The sequence below is a fragment of the Bos indicus x Bos taurus genome, chromosome 3 (genome assembly GCF_003369695.1).
Source record: "Bos indicus x Bos taurus breed Angus x Brahman F1 hybrid chromosome 3, Bos_hybrid_MaternalHap_v2.0, whole genome shotgun sequence".
In the NCBI taxonomy this organism is placed as follows: domain Eukaryota; kingdom Metazoa; phylum Chordata; class Mammalia; order Artiodactyla; family Bovidae; genus Bos; species Bos indicus x Bos taurus.
The window spans coordinates 89,616,065-89,637,289 of record NC_040078.1 but is presented as its reverse complement, the minus strand read 5'-3'; the positions used below and the strand labels follow the sequence as shown (position 1 = coordinate 89,637,289).

The 21,225-nt window shown below is 37.1% G+C and overlaps 1 protein-coding gene across 2 annotated transcripts in view; it reads left to right on the top strand.

Annotated features, from left to right (window-relative positions):
- Positions 1 to 21,225, top strand: part of PRKAA2 (protein kinase AMP-activated catalytic subunit alpha 2) — a 79,367-nt gene that overhangs the window by 44,904 nt on the left and 13,238 nt on the right. For both annotated transcript variants that reach the window (XM_027537127.1, XM_027537128.1), the window contains 4 exons: positions 9,803 to 9,896; positions 10,474 to 10,618; positions 12,646 to 12,733; positions 14,126 to 14,350. In XM_027537127.1, coding sequence (XP_027392928.1) covers positions 9,803 to 9,896; positions 10,474 to 10,618; positions 12,646 to 12,733; positions 14,126 to 14,350 — 552 coding nt within the window. The remainder of the gene's footprint in view (positions 1 to 9,802; positions 9,897 to 10,473; positions 10,619 to 12,645; positions 12,734 to 14,125; positions 14,351 to 21,225) is intronic.

Here is a 21,225-nt window from a genome sequence, read left to right as displayed (position 1 = left end):
ATCACTTATATAATGCAAACCCTGAAAGAGGCCAAGGAAACTTTGTTCTTTTAGAGCATGAGTTCTAGTTGCTATTTTGTTCCTATAAATAAATCATTTTGTCAGTAAGCAGTTGCAATTGTTAAAAGGACTTAAAAGCTTTTTTTTTTTTTTGATGTTATAGCTACTAGTGTTTTCTTGCTTCCATTTCTATAACTATTTATAGTTGTCTGACTTTGGTTTGACTATTTACCCCATTCTGTTTCAGAATTATTTCATTATGTTCTGTTTTGTGAAGGAGTACTAGGATGTTCTCAGGATTGGTCAGAAGGTAACTGACAGAGGTGAATTTAATGTTTAAAGTTTCTGGCTACCAGCCTAAGCTTAGTCCATTTAACCATGTTGCCTTTTAATTGTGAATTTGATTTTTTGGTTTTAAAAAGGCACTCATGTATTCTTGCTTCAGAATAAACTTGCTGACACAGCCTTCTAACAGTGTTAGTGATTTAAACAGGGAGAGAGACCTGATCCTTTCAGTGGTTTTGTTTGTTTTCTGCAATCTTGAACTACGCAAGTGAGCCAAAAATAGTTTCCTTGCTACAGAATGGACTTCTAGAATAAGCAAGAAAGTTTGAAAACTAAATACTGAAAATGAAGGTTGTATGTTGCATAATTTCTCTATTAACTCAAAATGAAAAAAACCCATGGGGAGAAAATTAAAAGGAATAAACAGGATTGAAAGGAAACTCCAACCTTCCCATCAACTAGAATTTGTTGAATTGATTTTTGTCCTGGTTTTTCATTTCCCCATGGTTCTTAGGGAAATTTCACTTTAACTGGTCAAAGGATCGACACTTTATAATTTGGCAAAGATGGTTTTTGCCTACCAACTTTTAAATGTCTTTATCTTATCCACCTCATGGACAGCTTTTAACATTTTTCATGAGCACCACCTGAAAATGTTGTAGTCCCTAGATTTCTATGGCACCACGGTTTTCTGATTTTCTTTTTACATTCTTGCCTTTTCTTGAAGCTTTCTTTTATGGGCCCTTCATTATCTGCCTGACCATTAGATACTGATATACTTCAGCATTCTGAGCTAGTGTAATCTTAGTGAATCCTTTTTGGGTGACCTCATCTGCCACCATGGTGTGATTTGTCATCTCTATCTTAAAAATTTACAAATCTATGTTTCTGCTGAATTCTGAACCCATTCATTGAACTATTTATTGAGTGTTTTCCATTCTGAAATCAAAGAGCCATTTGAAACTAAGTTGAATTTTTTCATATATATGCATATGAAAAACTCGTATTAGTTTATTCAGCTTAGTTTATATATGTATATAATTCAACTTAGTTTATGTATATGTTTGTGTGCATGAATGAAATAAATTTGTGTGCATGAATGAAAATACCACTCATACAATTTCCAAAGCCTAAAACTTGAGGATCATATTTAATTCCTCTTCCCTTACCCCTTACATACAATTGATCATTAAGTTCTGCTACTTTTTTTCCAGTGTCTCCTAAATCTGCCCATTTCTCTCTGCTCTTATTGTTACCATTTTCTTACTTGTTGTATTTCAAGTGTTGCTTTTGCTTGGAAAACTTTACCTATATCTCCCTTCCTCTAGGCTTCCAATTCCAACTTGTCCTTTAAATACAAGCTTTTAAATGCAGTTACCTCTAGAAAAACTACTTTGCCCTAGCCGTAACACAATGGGTCAAGTTTCATCCTCTCTGTTCCTAGAGCACCCAGAATTTCAGCTTTTCCAAAGCCCTGGACATTACATTGTAATTGCTCATTTTCTTTTTAGTATCTCCACAAGATTGAATTCTTTAGGTGCAAAAACAATATTTGTTTTCATCTTTTATTCAGCCAATTTTTATCAGGTACCTAGTATCTGATAGGCACTGTTCTAAGGCTTTGGGGGTACAGTAGTAAAAGACAGGGTCTCTCTCTGCACTTGCGATGTTTATGGCTGGCCTTATCTAGCAGCTCGAAATAGTAAGTAAACAAATTAACCAGACTATCTTAGGCATTGATAAGTGCTATATGGAGAGTGAAACATGGTGCTGTCCTTGGGTGTGATGAGGAAGGAGGAGGTGCTAATTTAGATTAGGCTGTTAGGAAAGCCTCATTGAGCAGAGATAAGGCTTAAGGATTATAAAGATCTAGCCATTTGAAAACCTGGGGACAGTATTTGTAAAGCAACCTCAGAGGGATGAAAGAAAGATTGAGTATTGTAGGAAAAAGAAGATGACTATAATCTATAATGTCGAGAATGGAGTGAGTGATGGGAAGAGAGGTAGTTCATGAGGTCAGAGAGTAGACATGGACCACATATCATAGGATCTTGAAGACTTTGCTGAGAGGTTTGGATTTTGTTCAAGAAGTTGAGGGAGTGAGAAAGTTGGAGGAGTGACACGGCCATAGTGTCGAATGGGTACAGAGACAGAAGTAGAAGCAGAGAGACCAGCCAGTTAGGAAGCTGTTGCTATGGTCCAGCTGGGAGATTAATGATGGGTTTAGCCAAAATGGTAGTGTAGATTAGTGCTGTCCAATACAGTAGCCACTAGCCATATGTGGCATAAATTTTAATTAAATTAAAAGTTTTGGTTCTCTGGTCATATTAGCCACATTTCAGGTGTTTTAATAGCCACATGTGGCTAGTGACTATCATATTGGAAAGTATAATAAAATATTTCCATCACTATAGAAAGTTCTGTTTGATGGCACTGGTCTAGCTGGAGATAAACCTGTCAATTCAATGTATATTTTAGAGGTAAAACTAATAAAGTACTGAGGAAAAGAAAGGGAATGAGGAATCTTCTCTTTTGCCTAAGCAACTGGAATTTGGGGTTTTGACTTGAACAGTTAGGTGTTGATGGTACCATTTTCTGAAATAGGAAGACTAGAGGAGAACCATGTTGGGGGTACAAGTGAATGTTAATGATCTGCCTTGGCTGTGTTAAGTTGAGCATCCCATTAGTTATCTAAGTGATAGTGAAGATTGGTGCCGTCAGTATCATCTTTATCTCCTCAGCACCTAGTAGGTGTTCAGTGGTTACTCTGTGTATAAAGAAGTGACATATGAACAAGGTCCTGATGGTTCTAGAAAAACAACAAAGCAAAAGAATGAAAGTGTAAGGAACGTGGTATGGTGGGAACAAGTAGTTTGATTTGTCTAACACACAGACTGTTGTATAGGGACATGGAGGAAAATAAGGCCAGAAAGTTAGCTTGTTGATACATTCATGCAACAGATAGCACTGGGGATACATCAGCAAACAAATAGAAGTCAACAACAAAATCTTTACTATTACGGAGCTTATATTTGTGTGTGTGTGTGCTTGTGTGCTTGTGGCATTGAAGAGATAGACAATAAATCCTATATTAGTAAAATATGTTATATGTTAGATAGTAAAGAGGTGAGGAAATATGCATGCAGATATTTTGGAGGGAGGAAATAACAGATGGCGAAAGCTGCACATACAAAGGCTATGAGGTGGAAATTGCTACAGGTGGTAGATCATGGGAGCAGAGTGATCTGGGGGAAATGGAGTAAGAGGTGTAGTCAGAGACACAGAGGGGAGCCAGATTGGATAAGGGTATACCAGACCATTGTAAGAGCTTTGGTTTTTAACTCTGAGTAAAGGAAAGCCACTGGAAAGTTTTGACCAGAGGTGTGATATTATCTGACTTATGTTGAAGCAGATAAATCAGATTAGGGGTCAGTTGCAGTATTCTGAGTGAAAGAGATGGTGGCCTGGATTAGAACATAGTGTGGAGAGTATTGAGAAGTAAGCATATTTTATATATATTTTCAAGGTAGAGAACAGGATTTGCTGACAGATGTAGGTTGTGGGCTTCTCTAGGTAGCTCAGATGGTAAAGAATCTGCCTGCAATGCAGGAGACTTGGGTTCGATCCCTGGGTTGGGAAGATCCCCTGGAGAAGGGCATGGCAACCCACTCCAGTATTCTTGTGTGGGGAATCCCTTGGACAGAAAAGCCTGGCAAGCTACAGTCCATGGGGTCACAAAGAGTCAGACACGACTGAGTGATTAAACACAGCACAGTAGGTTGTTAGAGGAGAGAAATCAAGGATGACTCCAAGGTTTGCTGGTGTGGACAAACAAAAAAGTGGAGCTGCCATTAATTGAAACAGAAAAGATTGTAGAATGAACAGATTTGAAGTGGGGTTTTAGGTATCAAGAATTTGATTTTTTCTTTTTTTTGAAGTTGAAATACTTATTAATTATCCAAGTAGAAATGCAAGTAGTTTATTTGATATGTGAGTCTGAAGTTAGAGGAGAAAGCTGTAAACTAGAGATAAATTTGGAAGTCATCAGCATATAGATGGTATTTAAGATATTTAAGGCCCAAAGACTAGATGAGATCCTCAAGGATGTGAGTGTGGAGTGTGAATTCCACAATCCACTTCTTCCTCCATAAGAATTCAAGGAATTGACCTCTAGGTCACCATGATGTTAAGATGTCTGGGAGAAGGGGAGGAGTCAGCAAAAGAAAATGAAAATGAGCAATTAAAATGGTTGGAGGAAAACCAAGAAAGTTTTTGGTGTCTCGAAGCCAATTGGAAAACATATTTGAAGAAAGAGAGATTATTAACTTTTCCTTATACTGTTGAATATTGAGTAAGATGAGACTGAGAATTGACCATTGGATTTGGCAAGGTGGAAGTTGCTGGTGTCTTTGAAATTTGTTGGAATAGTGAAGACAAAAACCTGTAGGAAAGAATCTGAGATATAGAAGGGGAGATAGTAACAACAGCATTCAGGGATTTTAGAGAAGAGAGACATAGGAGCGGTAACTAGAAGGAAGTGTGAGATCTAAACAGTATTTGTTTTTTAAGATGGAAGATATTATAGAATGCTTGTGTGTCAAAGAGGACAATACAGTCAAGAGGGAGAGATTGATACAGGAGAAAGAATAGCTAATTGTAGAAACCAAGTTCTTCAGTATGTGGGACAAAGGAATCCAGTGCATAATCGGAGGAATTAGTCTTAGTATGTGACCCTGGAGTAAGTGGCTATGTGTAGAAGAGGAAAAGAGAATGAGAAAAAAGAGTCAAGGAAATTAGAGGGCATGTATTGGACAGATCATCTACATGCATATCTTGTTCACCCAGAATGATGACAACATTCAGTTCAGTCCAGTCACTCAGTAGTGTCAGATTCTTTGTGACCCCATGGACTGCAGTATACCAGGCCTCCCTGTCCACCAGCAACTCCCAGAGTTTACTCAAATGCATGTCCATTGAGTCAGTGATGCCATCCAACCATCTCAACCTCTGTCATCCCCTTCTCCTCCCACCTTCAATCTTTCCCAGCATCAAGGTCTTCTCAAATGAGTCAACTCTTCGCATCAAGGATGTGAGTATGGAGTGTGAATTCCATAATCCACTTCTCCCTCCATAAGAATTCAAGGAATTGACCTCTAGGGCACCATGATGTTAAGATGTCTGGGAGAAGGGGAGGAATCAGCAAAAGAAAATGAAAATGAGCAATTGCTCAGGTGGCCAAAGTATTGGAGTTTCAGCTTCAGCATCAGTCCTTCCAATGAATATTCAAGACTGATTTCCTTTAGGATGAACTGGTTGGATCTCCTTGCAGTCCAAGGGACTCTCGAGTCTTCTGCAACACCATAGTTCAAAAGTATCCATTCTTCAGCGCTCAGCTTTCTTTATAGTCCAACTCTCACAACCATACATGACTATGAGAAAAACCATAGCCTTGACAAGACGGACCTTTGTTGGCAAAGTAACATCTTTGCTTTTTAATATGCTATCTAGGCTGGTCGTAACTTTCCTGCCAAGGAGTGTCTTTTAATTTTATGGCTGCAATCACCATCTTCAGTGATTTTGGAGCCCCCAAAAAGAAAATCTGCCACTGTTTCCACTGTTTATCCATCTATTTGCCGTGAAGCAGTGGGACCGGATGCCATGATCTTAGTTTTCTGAATGTTGAGCTTAAAGCCAACTTTTTCACTCTCCTCTTTCACTTTCATCAAGAGGCTCTTTAGTTCTTCTTCACTTTCTGCCATAAGGGTGGTGTCATCTGCATATCTGAGGTTATTGATATTTCTCCCAGCAATCTTGATTCCAGCTTGTGCTTCATAAAGCCCAGCGTTTCTCATGATGTACTCAGCATGTAAGTTAAATAAGCACAGTGACAATATACAGCCTTAACGTACTCCTTTTCCTATTTGGAACCAGTCTGTTGTTCCATGTCCAGTTCTAACTGTTGCTTCCTGACCTGCATACAGATTTCTCAAGAGGCAGGTCAGGTGGTCTGGTATTCCCTCTCTTGAAGAATTTCCCAGTTTGTGGTGAACCACACAGTCAAAGGCTTTGGCATAGTCAGTAAAGCAGAAATAGATGTTTCTCTGGGACTCTCTTGCTTTTTCCATGATCCAGCAGATGTTGGCAGTTTGATCTCTTGTTTCTCTGCCTTTTCTAAAACCAGCTTGAACATCTGGAAGTTCACAGTTCACTATTGCTGAAGCCTGGCTTGGAGAATCTTGAGCATTACTCTACTAGCGTGTGAGATGAGTGCAATTGTGTGGTAGTTTGAGCATTCTTTGGCATTGCCTGTCTTAGGGATTGGAATGAAAACTGACCTTTTCCAGTCCTGTGGCCACTGCTGGGTTTTCCAGATTTGCTGGCATATTGACAACCTTAGTAGTGGGAAAAAAGACATTAAGTCAGAATGACAGGAAGATGATAAGGAGACTGGTTAATGAATATAACAAGAAAAAGTACCAGGCAGTTACCTGATGGCCTGCACTTCAGAGACAATGGAGGTTTTGAGGGAGTATTTCCTATAGACTATAGTTCATTAATAGACTATGGAAATTGGCCAGCATTTAAAATTTCATTGTGACTTAATAAGATCTATGCTGTGATCAGTAATGGCTCCTAATATCTCAGAAAAGAGACAGACATCATACACCTTTGGCTGGAAGCACGCACAACCATCTAGTCTTCAGAAAGAAAATAAAAATCAAATGGTATCTGATCAAGTCTCTGGGTCCAACAATATTTATTGAAAACCGATGATATACTCAGAGGAATCAGCAGCTAAATTTATTGGAATCACTGCTTTTTCTTATACCCAAAGATGCACAAAGCATGAAAGTGGCTGAGACTTCTGTTGATAAATCAGATCAGCCTGCAGTGAGGTGACAGCGTGGGTGCTCTTGCTGTTCACTGTTCATTTTATTCCATTAGAGTTTGGTGCCTGTTAGGATTGCTTCTTTAGAACCTTTTTTTGCCCCTAGAGTTCTCAGGGTAAGTTCCCTGTTCACAGTTCATTTGAGAAGACTCAACCTTATTTGCCAGTTACATTAATCTATAGAAAATGGGGTACCTTTTTCATCCCAAAGACTAGCGACTGCTATTATAAATATTTCTTCTGAAAATCTGTAATCATTTTCAGATGTGGAAGCTATAAAAGGATAGCTTTTATATTTTACTTTTTTTCCTATTTCTTTTTAAATTGAAGTATAGTTGGTTCACAATGTTGTTAACTATTTTACTTTTTGCAGGTATTAATTTATATATGATGTGTCCTCTCTTACAATATATACTATGTAGTTATGTCACCAATTTCGTGGCCATTTTTTTCCTTCCTCTTTAAAGAAGAATAGTAACCAGGACCACCATTTAGAACTTTCTTTTTTGAACATTAATAATAAACAGTGCCCCATCTGGAGGACTAATTACCAGAAGCCTGCCCTGCTTCTGACACGTGTTGTGTCAGGGTGTGCTGCCTGCGGGGTGGCATCTGGGCCACTTCTTAGCCCCTGCTTGTTGTGCCTTCCACTGGGTGCCTGCAAGCCATGCACAACCACACAGCTATACATAGCAGCTCTCAATAGAAACTCAGTGTCATTTAGATATTTCTAATAATCAACTAGATGTAACTAATCCTTTATAAACAAAGCAGAGTAGAACAATTGTTCATTTATATGTGTTAGATGTGACCATCATTTAAAACATTAATACTATAGTTAACATGTTTTTAAAGTTTTCAAACTCTAGTATAATTGTGTGTGGATGTGGAAGTAATAGTTTTTTAGGAAAAATTTTGACAAATAGAGCTAAGATTCTTTATTGTTTTATGTGCTCAGTTTTGAGTGCCTAGAACATATATATTTTCACATGTATAAACACACCATATGTACATACATACATCTGTTTATTTTTGTTTTGTGGAAGTTTCATAATGCATACAAAAAAAAAAGTAAAGTGATGAAGCCTTATATGTCTATCATTCAACTTCAGCAGTTATCAGTGTATTATTTTATCTGCTTCCTCCTCCTTCTCCCACCACAAATTATTTTGAAGCAAATCCCAAATAGTATGTTTTTAATCTGTAAAGTGAAAGTGTGAAAGTGTTAGTCACTCAGTCGTATGCAACTCTTTTTGACCCCATGAACTATGGACTGTAGCCTGCCAGGCTCCTCTGTCCATGGACTTTTTCAGACAAGAATACTGGAGTGGGTAGCCATTCCCTTCACCAGGCGATCTTCCTGACCCAGGGATCGAACCCAAGTCTCTTGTATTGCAGGCAGATACTTTACCCTCTGAGTCACCTTTTAATCTGTAATCTCTTCAATATCTACTTTGGAAGGTAAAGACTGTATTTTAATAAAATAAGCACAGTTTAGTATCATCTAATATTTTAAACAGTTAAATATTATCAACCAGTCATTCAGACTTTCTTTTCTTGTTTTACAAATAGTTTTTAAAGTTGGTCTGTTTGAACTAGAATCAAAACTAGTCTATACAACATGTCTCTTAATTTACTTTTAATCTATACCTTCCTTCCCTTTTTTTGCATTTTATATCTTGAAGACAGGATCATTTGTCAACTTTAAGATTTTTCTGATTGTATCCACGTTGATAACATTTTCCTTTCCAAGAATATTTTCCACTGTTATTTAAATATAACACACCTCAACTCCATAGTTCAGTTCAGTCACTCAGTCGTGTCTGACTCTCTGTGACCCCATGGACTGCAGCATGCCAGGCTTCCCTGTCTATCACCAACTCCCAGAGCTTTCTCAAAGTCATGTCCATTGAGTCAGTGATCCCATCCAACCATTTCATCCTCTGTCGTCCCCTTTTCCTCCTGCCTTCAATCTTTTCCAGCATCAGGGTCTTTTCTAATGAGTCAGTTCTTTGCATCAGGTGGCCAAAGTATTGGAGCTTCAGCATCAATCCTTCCAATGAATATTCGGGACTGATTTCCTTTAGGATTGACTGGTTTGATCTCCTTACTGACCAGGAGACTCTCAAGAGTCTTCTCCAACACCACAGTTCAAAAGCATCAATTCTTTGGCACTCAGCTTTCCTTATAATCAAATTCTCACATCCATACATGACTACTGGAAAAACCATAGCTTTCACTAGATGAACCTTTGTCTGCAAAGTAATATCTCTGCTTTTTAATATGCTATCTAGGTTGGTCATAGTCCATCTCCATAGACTACAAACACATTTTTGCTTAAATGGAAAAATTAATTCTTAATTTAGTTGTCAAGGAATGGATGATTTCCTAGATTTTGTAAACATGAAAGGTGGGATCTGGAGGGAAGTCTGTAAGCTCCAGGACCTAACTGAGTTTTATGAACCTCCATGTTTATAACTCTGTGATTATTTTGATAACACTATATAATTTGTTGACATCTTAAAGTATTATAAAACACTAGAATATCAATTTATAGTAGGAATGAACATGCTAGGCTGATTTTGGTTAAAGTAATATTTTTATTATATTTTTCATTGACAAAAAAAGATACCAGGTGATCAGCACTCCAACAGATTTTTTTATGGTAATGGAATATGTGTCTGGTGGTGAATTGTTTGACTACATCTGTAAACATGGACGGGTGAGTAACATTCTATCTAGTACAATAAACCCTTAAGCAAAAAAAAGAGGAAAGTAGTAAGAAATAGCAAACCACAAAGATATCTTCAAAGTGAGATTGTTTCTGTAATAATGTCTAACTAAACATACAGAGTGTTAGATGTATTTTCTTTCTTAAAACATGCAATTTATGACATACTGATTTTAGGAAATATATTCCACTTAATTGCCAACATGAAAAGCCTATGCTTTTCAAAGTGCAAAATCAGTTCCATAACACCATGCTGAAGCTTCAGATATTTCCTTTTCTTAGCAGTTTCACTTAAATTCTATTTTAGATTGTTTTACTTGTGAAACATTGTGCACATTTAGTAATATTATTTGAAAATGACCTGTGACATCTAGCAACAAAGAAAAGCTTGTCGATTGATATGTTGAGCTTGAATGCAAGTTTTTGGCTTGTTTGTCTGATTTGTTGAGAATTTTAACACAATTCTAATTGCTTTATTACTCAGTTATATTTAGGTTGATTGTGAAACTAAAACTTGCTATGTAGATGTCCCAAATATTCTTGGTATACTTTCTTTTGTACCTGATAGGTTGAAGAGATGGAAGCTCGGCGGCTCTTTCAGCAGATTCTGTCTGCCGTGGATTACTGTCACAGGCACATGGTTGTTCATCGAGACCTGAAACCAGAGAATGTGCTATTGGATGCACAGATGAATGCCAAGATAGCTGATTTTGGTATGTAACTCCAGAGTTGTTCAGAAGTGTACTAGCTGCCTTTGCAAGTGTGACAGTACCAACTCTTAATGAGCTAAAACTTTCACTTTCAAGGATGTAAATCCTATTTTGTGAAAAGGGATTAGTCGCACAGTCTGCACACTAGCTTGTTCTGTTCATTTAAACCACTTTCTAAAAATGCAAGTACATCTCGAGAAGTTAGAGAGCTGGTATCAAGGTAAACCTACTCAACCTGCATTCCCTCCTGAGGAAATGAGACTTGACTGTTTTTTGTGAGGGTTACAAACCCCCTTTGAAAATCTAATGAAAGTACGGGCTTTTCCCCTGATAAATGCATTTAAATGGAGGTTCGTGAAAATTTCCATGCAGTTGTGGAGCATTGTAATCCTTCTGAACTGGTGGAGGAGGAATGTCAGTAGACTGAGTAGTAACATCTAACAGCTGTTGATAAAAGAACAGGAGTTTTTGTTGGGGGGTAAAATAAAGGATAAAATGTAATTTTTATGACCAGACATTTTCTGGGATCAACATACCTGGACAGGGTGCCATAGTAGGGGAAAGGGTTTAGGAAGTGAGAGATTATAGAAAGAGATGAAAAGGTGCCAGAGTTCAGCATTATTTAGTTAACATTTTTGTCTGTACCTTGTCTTTCATCTAAAAGTCAGGAAATTCCTTTTTCTATTTCTCTTCTCTAATCATAAACCTCATTTAGTGCTGTAGTTCAACTAGATTTTGGTTCAATAGGATATTTTTTTATGTTGAATTAAAGCTTTCCAAATTAAAAACTTTTGGAACATAATCTTTATAAAATGGAGCCTATCTGATTTCTACCTAGAGATTTTTTTTAAAAGGCCCATGAAAACAGAGTATAAAAAAGTGATAGTACTCTCTGTTTTCTTTCACTTGGAGAAATGGGTAAGTAATATTTTGATGCTTTTATGTTAGAAAAATTATGCATAATTTAGAATAACCTCATATTTGTGAAATGAATCAACATTCTTATTTAGGAAAGGAATCTCAGTCTTACGTGTGATGTGCTTTACCTTTTTTGTCAGGTATAAGCACTCTGAAATGGTCTCTTTCTAGTCTAACAAATACTTTCTACTGCTTTTTAAAATAAGTAAACATTATGATATTTGAGGCACTACAGACTTGATGTTATTCCTTTTGCATTAATCCATATTTACTTTAAACATATCTGAAAGTGAAAGAAAGAAAGTGAAGTCACTCAGTCGTATCCGACTCTTTGCGACCCGTGGACTGTAGCCCACCAAGCTCCTCCGTCTATGGGATTCTCCAGGCAAGAATACTGGAGTGGGTTGCCATTTCCTTCTCCAGGGGATCTTCCTGACCCAGGGATCAAACCCAGGTCTCCCACATTTCAGGCAGACGCTTCAACCTCTGCACAACCAGGGAAGCCCTTAAATACAAGAATACAGTCTCTCAGAAAACCTCCTATAGAGACACAGAACTTCAGATCCAAGTACTAACATCAAAGATTTTGAGGGAGGAAAGGAAGCCAAGTTGAAAGAAGAAGGGGGAGGAGGCGGGAGAGGTGGGGCAAAAGGGGTGGCCTTACAGACCTGCCACCTACAGATACCCAGGCGTTATGGGACTTTTCCCTGGGCCTCCAGAGAAGGGTGGACTGGAACTCGGCCCTACCAGAAATCAGACCAGACCAGAACCAGAATTCGAGTTCTCTGCCAGGAGGAGGTGATCAGTCTCTAATCCTCAGCTCAGGCTGACGGCCCTTCGACCAGATTCCTGCGTCCAGGACTGGGGGACTAGAAAAACAGGGAAGGATAGAAAGGGTTAAGGAGAGGAAAGAGAGGGCAGGGGAGAGAGGTCAATAAAGTCTCTTGTTCCTTACCAATCGGGGCACTCTGGACAGTTGTCCATGTCAGGAGGAGACCAGGGACAAAAGGGTCCCAGTTGCAGCTGCTGGGTCTGGTCCATTGGCAGGCAAGCTGGCCCCTGAGTACCCCGGGATACCTAGCACCAGCTAAACATACTACTCTTATTTTTAGGATTATCTAACATGATGTCAGATGGTGAATTTCTGCGAACTAGCTGCGGATCCCCAAATTATGCAGCACCTGAAGTCATCTCAGGCAGGTAATATAGTATATCAGTGAAGAGTAAGCTTTTCGTAATGTTTTGTTCATTCTGATTACATTTAACTTTCTCTTTGGAAGATAAGGTTTTTAATAGAAGCACATTGTCCCTTTAATTTTTCTGTCATTGAAGACAGAAGAGTTACATTAAACAATTTTTAAAACATTTAATTTTAATTTTTTTATGAAGTATTTAAGGAGTTTTTCCATTAAAATTGCAAAAAAAACTTGATTTTTTTTTTCTTTTCATTTTAGGCAATTGCAGCTAGGAAAGCAAGCATTTGCCAGGCTCATTATTTACTTATCAGACACAGTCTTTTAATCATACTTTATATACTCTTATAAAGCATGCAGAGTATATTTATGTTGTCTTTGGAAGAATGAGGTTTTGAGGGGAGATGTTATTGTCATTTCATGAAAACAAACTGCACAAGAGAAGACTGTAATTATTCATGTAACTTACTCATTGATACATTTTTTAAATGTTTATACAGATTGCAGTGATAAACTTAAATCTTCTTTGGTGACCAGTGTCTGATCTTAAGTTAACAGAATTCTGTGAGAGAAAATATAAAACAGTTATCATTGCATATATAGGAGCTTGGGCTACATAGCAAATGCTGTAAACATTGGATAGTGATTTTTATTGAAATGGATTATACTGTTTTAATTGGAATTGTAGAGATATACTGTATTACCTGAGGCTTAGGTTTGAGTTTGGTAATGTGCCATCAGGGCAATTTTAACACTGTAGAAAGGTGAGAGACAAAAGGGACAGCATTCTAGGCATAGGTTTTCTGGATAAAGGTCGTCTCAGCCCCATGAGCCACCAGGTTATTTGAATGAAAGTAGTAGTTATGCAGGATAATGTGATATAGCATGAATACCATGAAAGAGATTGCTATAGAACTAGTTAGGTACTTTACTATTTCAAATATTCTTTAAAATAGGTCTGTTGGGCATAAACATTCTATTTTTTATACATTGTCTTGTCTTTTAATTGCTTTATGTAAGAAGATTTAGCCTATACACTAATACACTATATAGTATTGCTTTTCTTAAAGTTTATGGTCATCTACTTTGATGTTTCTATCAAAAATCAACCACAGAAAGTTTTATACTTTTTAATTAGTAAGTTCAGTTTAGTTTGTGTCAAATACACATAAGTACTGTTTTCTCTTGGGAAATTTGAATCGCAATGGGTTAGACCAATTGTTCTCTCTGGAGACCAACCATTGAGTGTTGGGGAGTGGCCATGGATTTCATTAAAGAGCTTGGAAAGCAATACATTTGGAGTCTGCACTGTGTCTACAGGCGCATAGAGAAGAAGTAGGGTGCGTGCAATTGAGAAGTGACACTTGCGCTTCAGTTTTGTGCTGTCATCTTCCCCTAGGCTGTATGCAGGTCCTGAAGTGGATATCTGGAGCTGCGGTGTTATTTTGTATGCTCTTCTTTGTGGCACCCTCCCATTTGATGATGAGCATGTGCCTACGCTGTTTAAGAAGATCCGAGGGGGTGTTTTTTACATCCCAGAATATCTCAATCGTTCTGTTGCTACTCTCCTGATGCATATGCTGCAGGTTGATCCCCTGAAACGAGCAACTATCAAAGACATAAGGTGAATATTCTTTTTGTGACTATTAAGTACATATTCTAGTATTAATATTAGTACCACTAACTGAATGCTTGCTTTATGTTAGGCACTGTAACACTTTATATGGATTTTACTTTCCTTATTATGTAAACCTGGCCCTATGATTCAACTTTTAATTATTTCAGATTGTGTCCCAAACTTTTCAGTTAAAGTAGCAAAGCATACAAGGCCTGTCATAGTAAGGCTCTGCTTACTTCTTCCTGCTCTTACCCCTTGTACCAGAGCTCCAGCCACAGTGAACTTTTCCTTGTTCCTCAAATATAATGATGCATATTTTATGCCTTCATGTCTTTGTTTGTATTATTCCTTTGCCTCTAATACCTTTTCTGCCCTTTCGGACCTAAAAGTTTCCATTCATCCTTTAAAATTCTGCTCACTTATCACCTGCCTTGGGCAATCACTCCTGATTCTCCAGGGCATGGTCAGTTGCTTGCACTTCTGTGATTTCCACACTTTGTTCATGCTCTCATTCTCATTTTGTATCTGGCTGTTTTCAGTGTATCTTTCTCCTCTCTTGTAATTATAAAAGGGTAGAGAGAGTGTCTTAGCACCTTTGTATATACAGTGCTGGAAGGCCTAGAAATACAGTAAACATTCAGAAAGTATTTGAATACGTTTCAAATGGAAAAAAACAGGGTGAGAGTTATATATTTTACATAGAGTTGATGAAATAAACCATAAAGAGTTTTGCTAAGATTTTGAATCCAAAAATAGCCTCTAGTGGGTTTGCTGTGAAGGATTTCTTGTTATGTGAGAAACTTTGGAAAGTGCAGTTGCTGGTGTTACTGTGAATATGACCTTTATATAGCACACACAAGTCAGGATGATTCATTGCCCTCTGTGTTTTATTTATCAGTCATATTTCTTAGAGGGTTTTTTGTTCTTACCTGACATTTCATCAGGTATTTATTTGCAAACACATTCTTTTAACATCTTTCCTGAATACTCTGCCTTGTCTTGACTCTTGAAATATTTAAATGATGGCTGGGGTAGTTGTTTGTGTGACTGCTGCTGATCTCTTTTGCATTCCTGCTGCATTTGTGTCTTCTTCCCTTAGCCTCTGTTAGTGTTCCAGGCCTCATACATAAAAATATAAAATTGTAAATTAGTACCATATTTAGTTTTGGAATGGAAATGAACAACTTAGCAGGGGAAAATTCTTTTGTGTTCATAGTTCTTTAGAGTAAATAGGTCACTTAGTTGGCTTTTCCTTAGAGCATTAAATATGCTAATATGTATATATATTTGTACCTGTTCACATCAGCACATGTACTTAGAATAATAAAAGTACCAATTCTGTTATATTAAACAGGTACCTGTATATTCACAAGCTTTAGAAGAATAATGTAAATAAAAACCTACTAGGAGAAGTTAATTTGCACATAATGTGGGTGGTATAAAAGAGTGGCAACCATCTCAGGACTTAAAATTGTTGTTGTTGTTCAGTAGCTCAGTCATGTCTGACTCTGTGACCCCATGGACTGCAGCACGCCAGGCGCCCCTGTCCTTCACCATCTCCTGGAGCTTGTACAAACTCATGTCCATTGAGTCAGTGATGCCATCCAACCATTTTGTCCTCTGTCATTCCCTTCTCCTTCTGCCTTCAATCTTTCCTAGCATCAGGTCTTTTCTAATGAGTCAGCTCTTTGCATCAGGTGGTCAAAATATTGGAGCTTCAGCTTCAGCATCAGTCCTTCCAATGAATATTCAGGACTTATTTCCTTTAGGAATGACTGGTTTGATCTTGCAATCTAAGGAACTCTCAGGAGTCTTCTCCAACACCACAGTTCAAAAGCATCAGTTCTTTGGTTCTCAGCCTTCTTTATGGTCCAACTCTCGCATCCATACATGACTACTGGAAAACCATAGCTTTAACTAGACAGGCCATTGTTGGTGAAGTAATGCCTCTGCTTTTTAATATGCTGTCCAGGTTTGTCATAGCTTTTCTTCCAAGGAGCAAGTGTATTTTAATTTGAGTAGTAACTTGAATTTATAGTTTTCATCATTTTAAGATTTCTTCATATTCTGTATTTAATGTTTGGAAATTCTTCATTTGACAAAATACAATTCAACAGAAAGAGTTACTAATTTATTGAATGATTTTATATAACAGGCATTTTGCTAGATACTTGACGTATTTTCTTGCATTGATTCCTAATAGGTAGCTCTTATTTTTTTTAAATGCTTATAGTATTTCCTTTTTTAAAACAATATATATTCATTTTCTTTTTGGCTGCTTCGTATCTTAGTTGTGGCACATGGGCTCTTCATCATGGCGTGCAGGATTCTTGCTAGTTGTAGCACAAGGGCTCAGTAGTTGCGGTGCTCGGGTTTTCTAGTTGTGTGTGGACTCAGTTGCTCTGTGGCGTGTGGGACCTTAGTTCCCGGACCAAGGATTGAACCCATGTCCCCTGCATTGGAAGGCAGATTCTTAACCACTGGACCACTAGGGAAGTTCCAAGTTTAATAGGTAGCTATTGTTATTCTCATTTTACAAAAGTAGGGCTGAGAAATTGCCTGATTTCAGAACCTGTACTACTTCAACTAATCCGTATTGCTACACCAGTCCTATGACATCCATCCTTTCTCCAGCATACCTAGTTTTATTGTGCTTCACTTTTTTGCACTGTGTAGATACTGTGGTGTGTTTTTTTTTTGTTTTTTTGTTACAAATTAAAGGTTTGTGGAATCCTCATCTCATTTGATGATGGCTAGCATTTTTTAGCAATAAAGTGTTTTTTAATCAAGACATACATTGTTTTGGGGGCATAATGTTTTGCAAATTTAATAGTCTACAGATACTCTAAGCATAATTTTTTATGACATTCATTTATTTCAGTAGAATAAAACTATAAGCAACATGAAAATGTAAAGTGCTACATAAAAGCCCCATAGTAATAAAATTTGAAAGGTTTCATTGGCTTAAACAGTTACAGGTAAAAGAGACTTTATATATATTTTCAAGCATGCTATTTTAACTATCTTGATATGTGCTATGTTGGTCAAAGAAAAGGCCAATGAGTTACCTAAATCTGAGGACCAAGGGAAGGAATCCTAAGCCTTTACCTACTAGATCACACATCAATTTTGGCCTTATCCTATAAATAAGCCCCACTGTAAACATAATTTTTATATGCAGTGGGAAACCAAAATATTGGTGGCTTGCTTTATTGCAATATTCACTTTATTGCAATGTTCTAAAACCAAGCCCGCAATATCTCTAAGGTATGCTTTTATTTTTGTATATATCTTTTTTTTTTCTCTTAAGATGGTAGGCTATTGGAGGTTAGAAAATACATCTGTGTTTATTTGTTCATTTAATCATTTTTATTTACTTAACAGTTATTTAACATCTGCTTTGTTCAAGGTCTTATGCTAATTGCTGGGAATATTGGTAGGCAAGACAGACATTGTCTTCAGGAAACTCATATCTTTAAGTGCTTTAAGCTTAGTATTGCTCAGTAGTGCTTAGTATGTTGTTATGGTTAAAATGAAAGATCTGAAGTTCAACTGTCTAATCACAAATTCCGATTCTTTGTTAGCTATAGGCATATTTCCTACCTCATTGTGCTTTAGTTACATCGTTTATAGTGGATTTGTTTGAAGGATAGTCTTAGGTTAAAACATAAGAATTTACTATTTCTATAGGTCTAGACACAGTTGAATGTTAGAAACTACAAGTATTCATTCTAATATAATTCCCATTTTTAGAATAATGCCCAGCATATAATATTAGCCATTAATACTATCCTAAAGTGAATATATAAGGACCTTTTAGCTGCACTTAAAGAAGTTTGCGCACATTGTGAAATTTATACAATTTGATTGGAGTCATTATAGCTCATTTAGTCTTAAGTCTTATATGAAAATCAGATATTAGGCAGCAGTGACAGAAAGACGGTTTCTGGAGGCTGTGTAGTAACCCATCTGAAATGAATTGATTTTGTTTCAGATGAACCTTCATAAACATCCTGGTTACTACTTACCTTGTTTAGAAATTGACTCCTTAAAATTAAAAGCTGGGTGTATGACTTTTTTTTTTTTAACATGTTCAGGGTTGCTTTATTATCATTAAAATTTTTTTTAAATTTTAATTGAAATATAGTTGGTTTACAGTGTTGTGTTACTTTCAAGTATATAGCACAGTGACTCATTTACACACATACACACACACACACAGACATATACATACACACATGTATATATCTTCCTTTTCAGATTCTTTTTCCTTATAGGTTACTTCAAAATATTGAGTATAGATCCCTGTGCTGTACAGTAGGTTCTTATTGGTTATCTAGTTTATATATAGTACTGTGTATATGTTAATCCCAATCACCTGATTTGTCCTCCCCCTATCCCAAAGTATGGCTTTTTAATTGGCACTGTTATTATTATGAAGAACTGTGGTTCTTTTTCTGAATTAATTAGAAATGAAAATTTAGATTATTTCTGTTTTTTTAAACATTTATTTTATTGATATAATTCACATACCATAAATTTGTTCTTTAAATTGTATGATTCAGTGGTTTTTAGTATGTTCACAAAGTTGTATAGTCATCGCCACTCTTTGATCCCAGAACAGTTTTCTCATCCCCAAAGATGCTCTGTACTCACTTCCTCCTCCTTGCAGCCCCTGACAACCACTCATCTACTTTCTGTCTTTATGGATTTGCCTCTTCTGGACATTTCATATAAATAGAATCACAGCATGTGGCCTTTTGAGTCTGGCTTCTTTCACTTAGCATGTTTTCAAGGTTCTTTCATGGCGTAGAATATCAGTACTTAACTAATGTTTTGCTTGAAAAATATTCCGTTGTTTAGATAAACTACATTTTGTTTATCCATTTATTAATGGATATTTGAGTTGTTTCTAATTTTGGTTCATATAATGTTGCCATGAACATTTATGTACACATTTTTAAATGGTCATATGTTTTTATTTCTCTTGCATAGATGCCTGGAATTTATAATTGTTGTACACTGTTGTTGCTTTAATTTACTTAGTGATTTTACTTAACTAATTCTGTTAAGTCTGTATTCTTTGTCAAGGGTGGCCACTGAAGTCTCTGCTTCATTAGCTTAATGGTCAGCTAATTGCTAGAGAAAGATTTCCTTAAAGGCCTTGATCTAATCAGTCTCCCAGCCTTTGCTGAGGGATTCTGTGTCCATGTTGGGGTGTGTCTTCAGCATTTTAATGAGAAGTTCATAATTCTGCATTAGTCTTGATTCTTTCTAGCTTAGAGCCTCAGAGTCAATCAGTGATGAGAAATCAGGGGCTTTCTTGGGCATGAACAACAGTCCTGCATTTGTGAATTCTAGGATTTTAAGAGTATTTTAAGGACTCCTATGGAACTTAGTCCCTAATGTTTCCTTTCAAGGTTTTTGATCAGCTTCTTGTTTGCTCCAATTCTTTTTTTGCTGTTTGGCAGCTGGGATGTTAGACAGTTGCCACTGATTGTTTCTGACAAGTGTTCTGGACAAAAGGCTGTTTGCAGATGGAACACTAAGTCAGGTCAGATGAAGACAGGGCTTGACAGAAGAGGTTTCCAGAGATCTGCCAGCCCTGTCTAATAATGACAGTTCTCTGGGGATAGGACTTTTGGAGAACTCTAAGCCTGTTCTCCCCATTTGCTTCCCAGTGGTTCTAGGTGCTAGTTTTGGGGGTTAAAATGATTGTGAGGCTGTTGGTTTTCAAGGCCACCATAGAAATTGAGAAGAGGAAGTGGATATTGGGTAACTGAAAGTGTCAAAAATCTCACTGTTCTTATTGAGACACAACCATTTTTTAAAAAACAAAAAACACTCCTCAGATTATTACAAGCCTTTGGTTAATTTCCAGAGTTCTGAAAAAAGTTAATATTGACAGTTTCTGCTAGTAATCTCATTGCTTTAATAGAAGAATGAATTTTTGGAGTTTATTCAAAAGTGTTTACCCTATTTTAAAGTTTGATGTTTTAAAAATGCTAGATATGTAGCAATTTATTTTTTATATCAATTCTTTTCAAAAAATTAGTACTTACTGGTCATTTGATTACTAAGTGTTTATTTGTGCTAGTAGTGCTCAGTCACCTCAGTCATGTCTGACTCTGTGTGAACCAATGGACTGTAGTCTGCCAGGCTTCTCTGTCCATGGGATTCTCCAAGCAAGAATACTGGAGTAGGTTGCCGTATCCTTCTCCAGGGGATCTTCCCAACCCAGGGATTGAAATTGCATCCCATATCTCCTGCATTGGCAGGCGGGTTCTTTACCGCTGGCACCACCTGGGAAGCCCAGATGTTTATTGAGGTGCTTATTATTATCATTATACAGCAATTAAATACTTTAATAATTCAGTTTTTACTTCTTTGTCTATTCATCATTCCACATTTATTGAGCATTTGCTCTGTCCTGGCTACTGAAACGCAGGTGAATAAAGCATGGTCCCTGTTTCAAGGAGCTCTCAGTTTAGTATAAAAATCTGTAACAACTGTGAAAAAGTATGAGTGTTATAATAGTATCATTTACTAGCAGCTGTAGAAGTTTCACCTCTGTATATATCCACAAGACATGGCACACCATCATTTCTCACTTGGACTATTGCACTAGCGTCTTCCTCCTCCTCATCATTACTAGTTTTATCTTTTCAATTCAGTTACTTTATCACAAGCCGAATGATCTTCACAGAATGCAAATTAGATCATGTCACCCCTGCCTCTTTAACACCTTTGTTATTATCATCAACCATAGGTTCAGCCCCAAAACCATTTTTATAGCCTACAGCTGTCAGAAAAACCTGATATCTTTTGCCACTCCAACCAGTAACTTATTATGATTTCATGATTCTGGCCTCAGTTCAGTT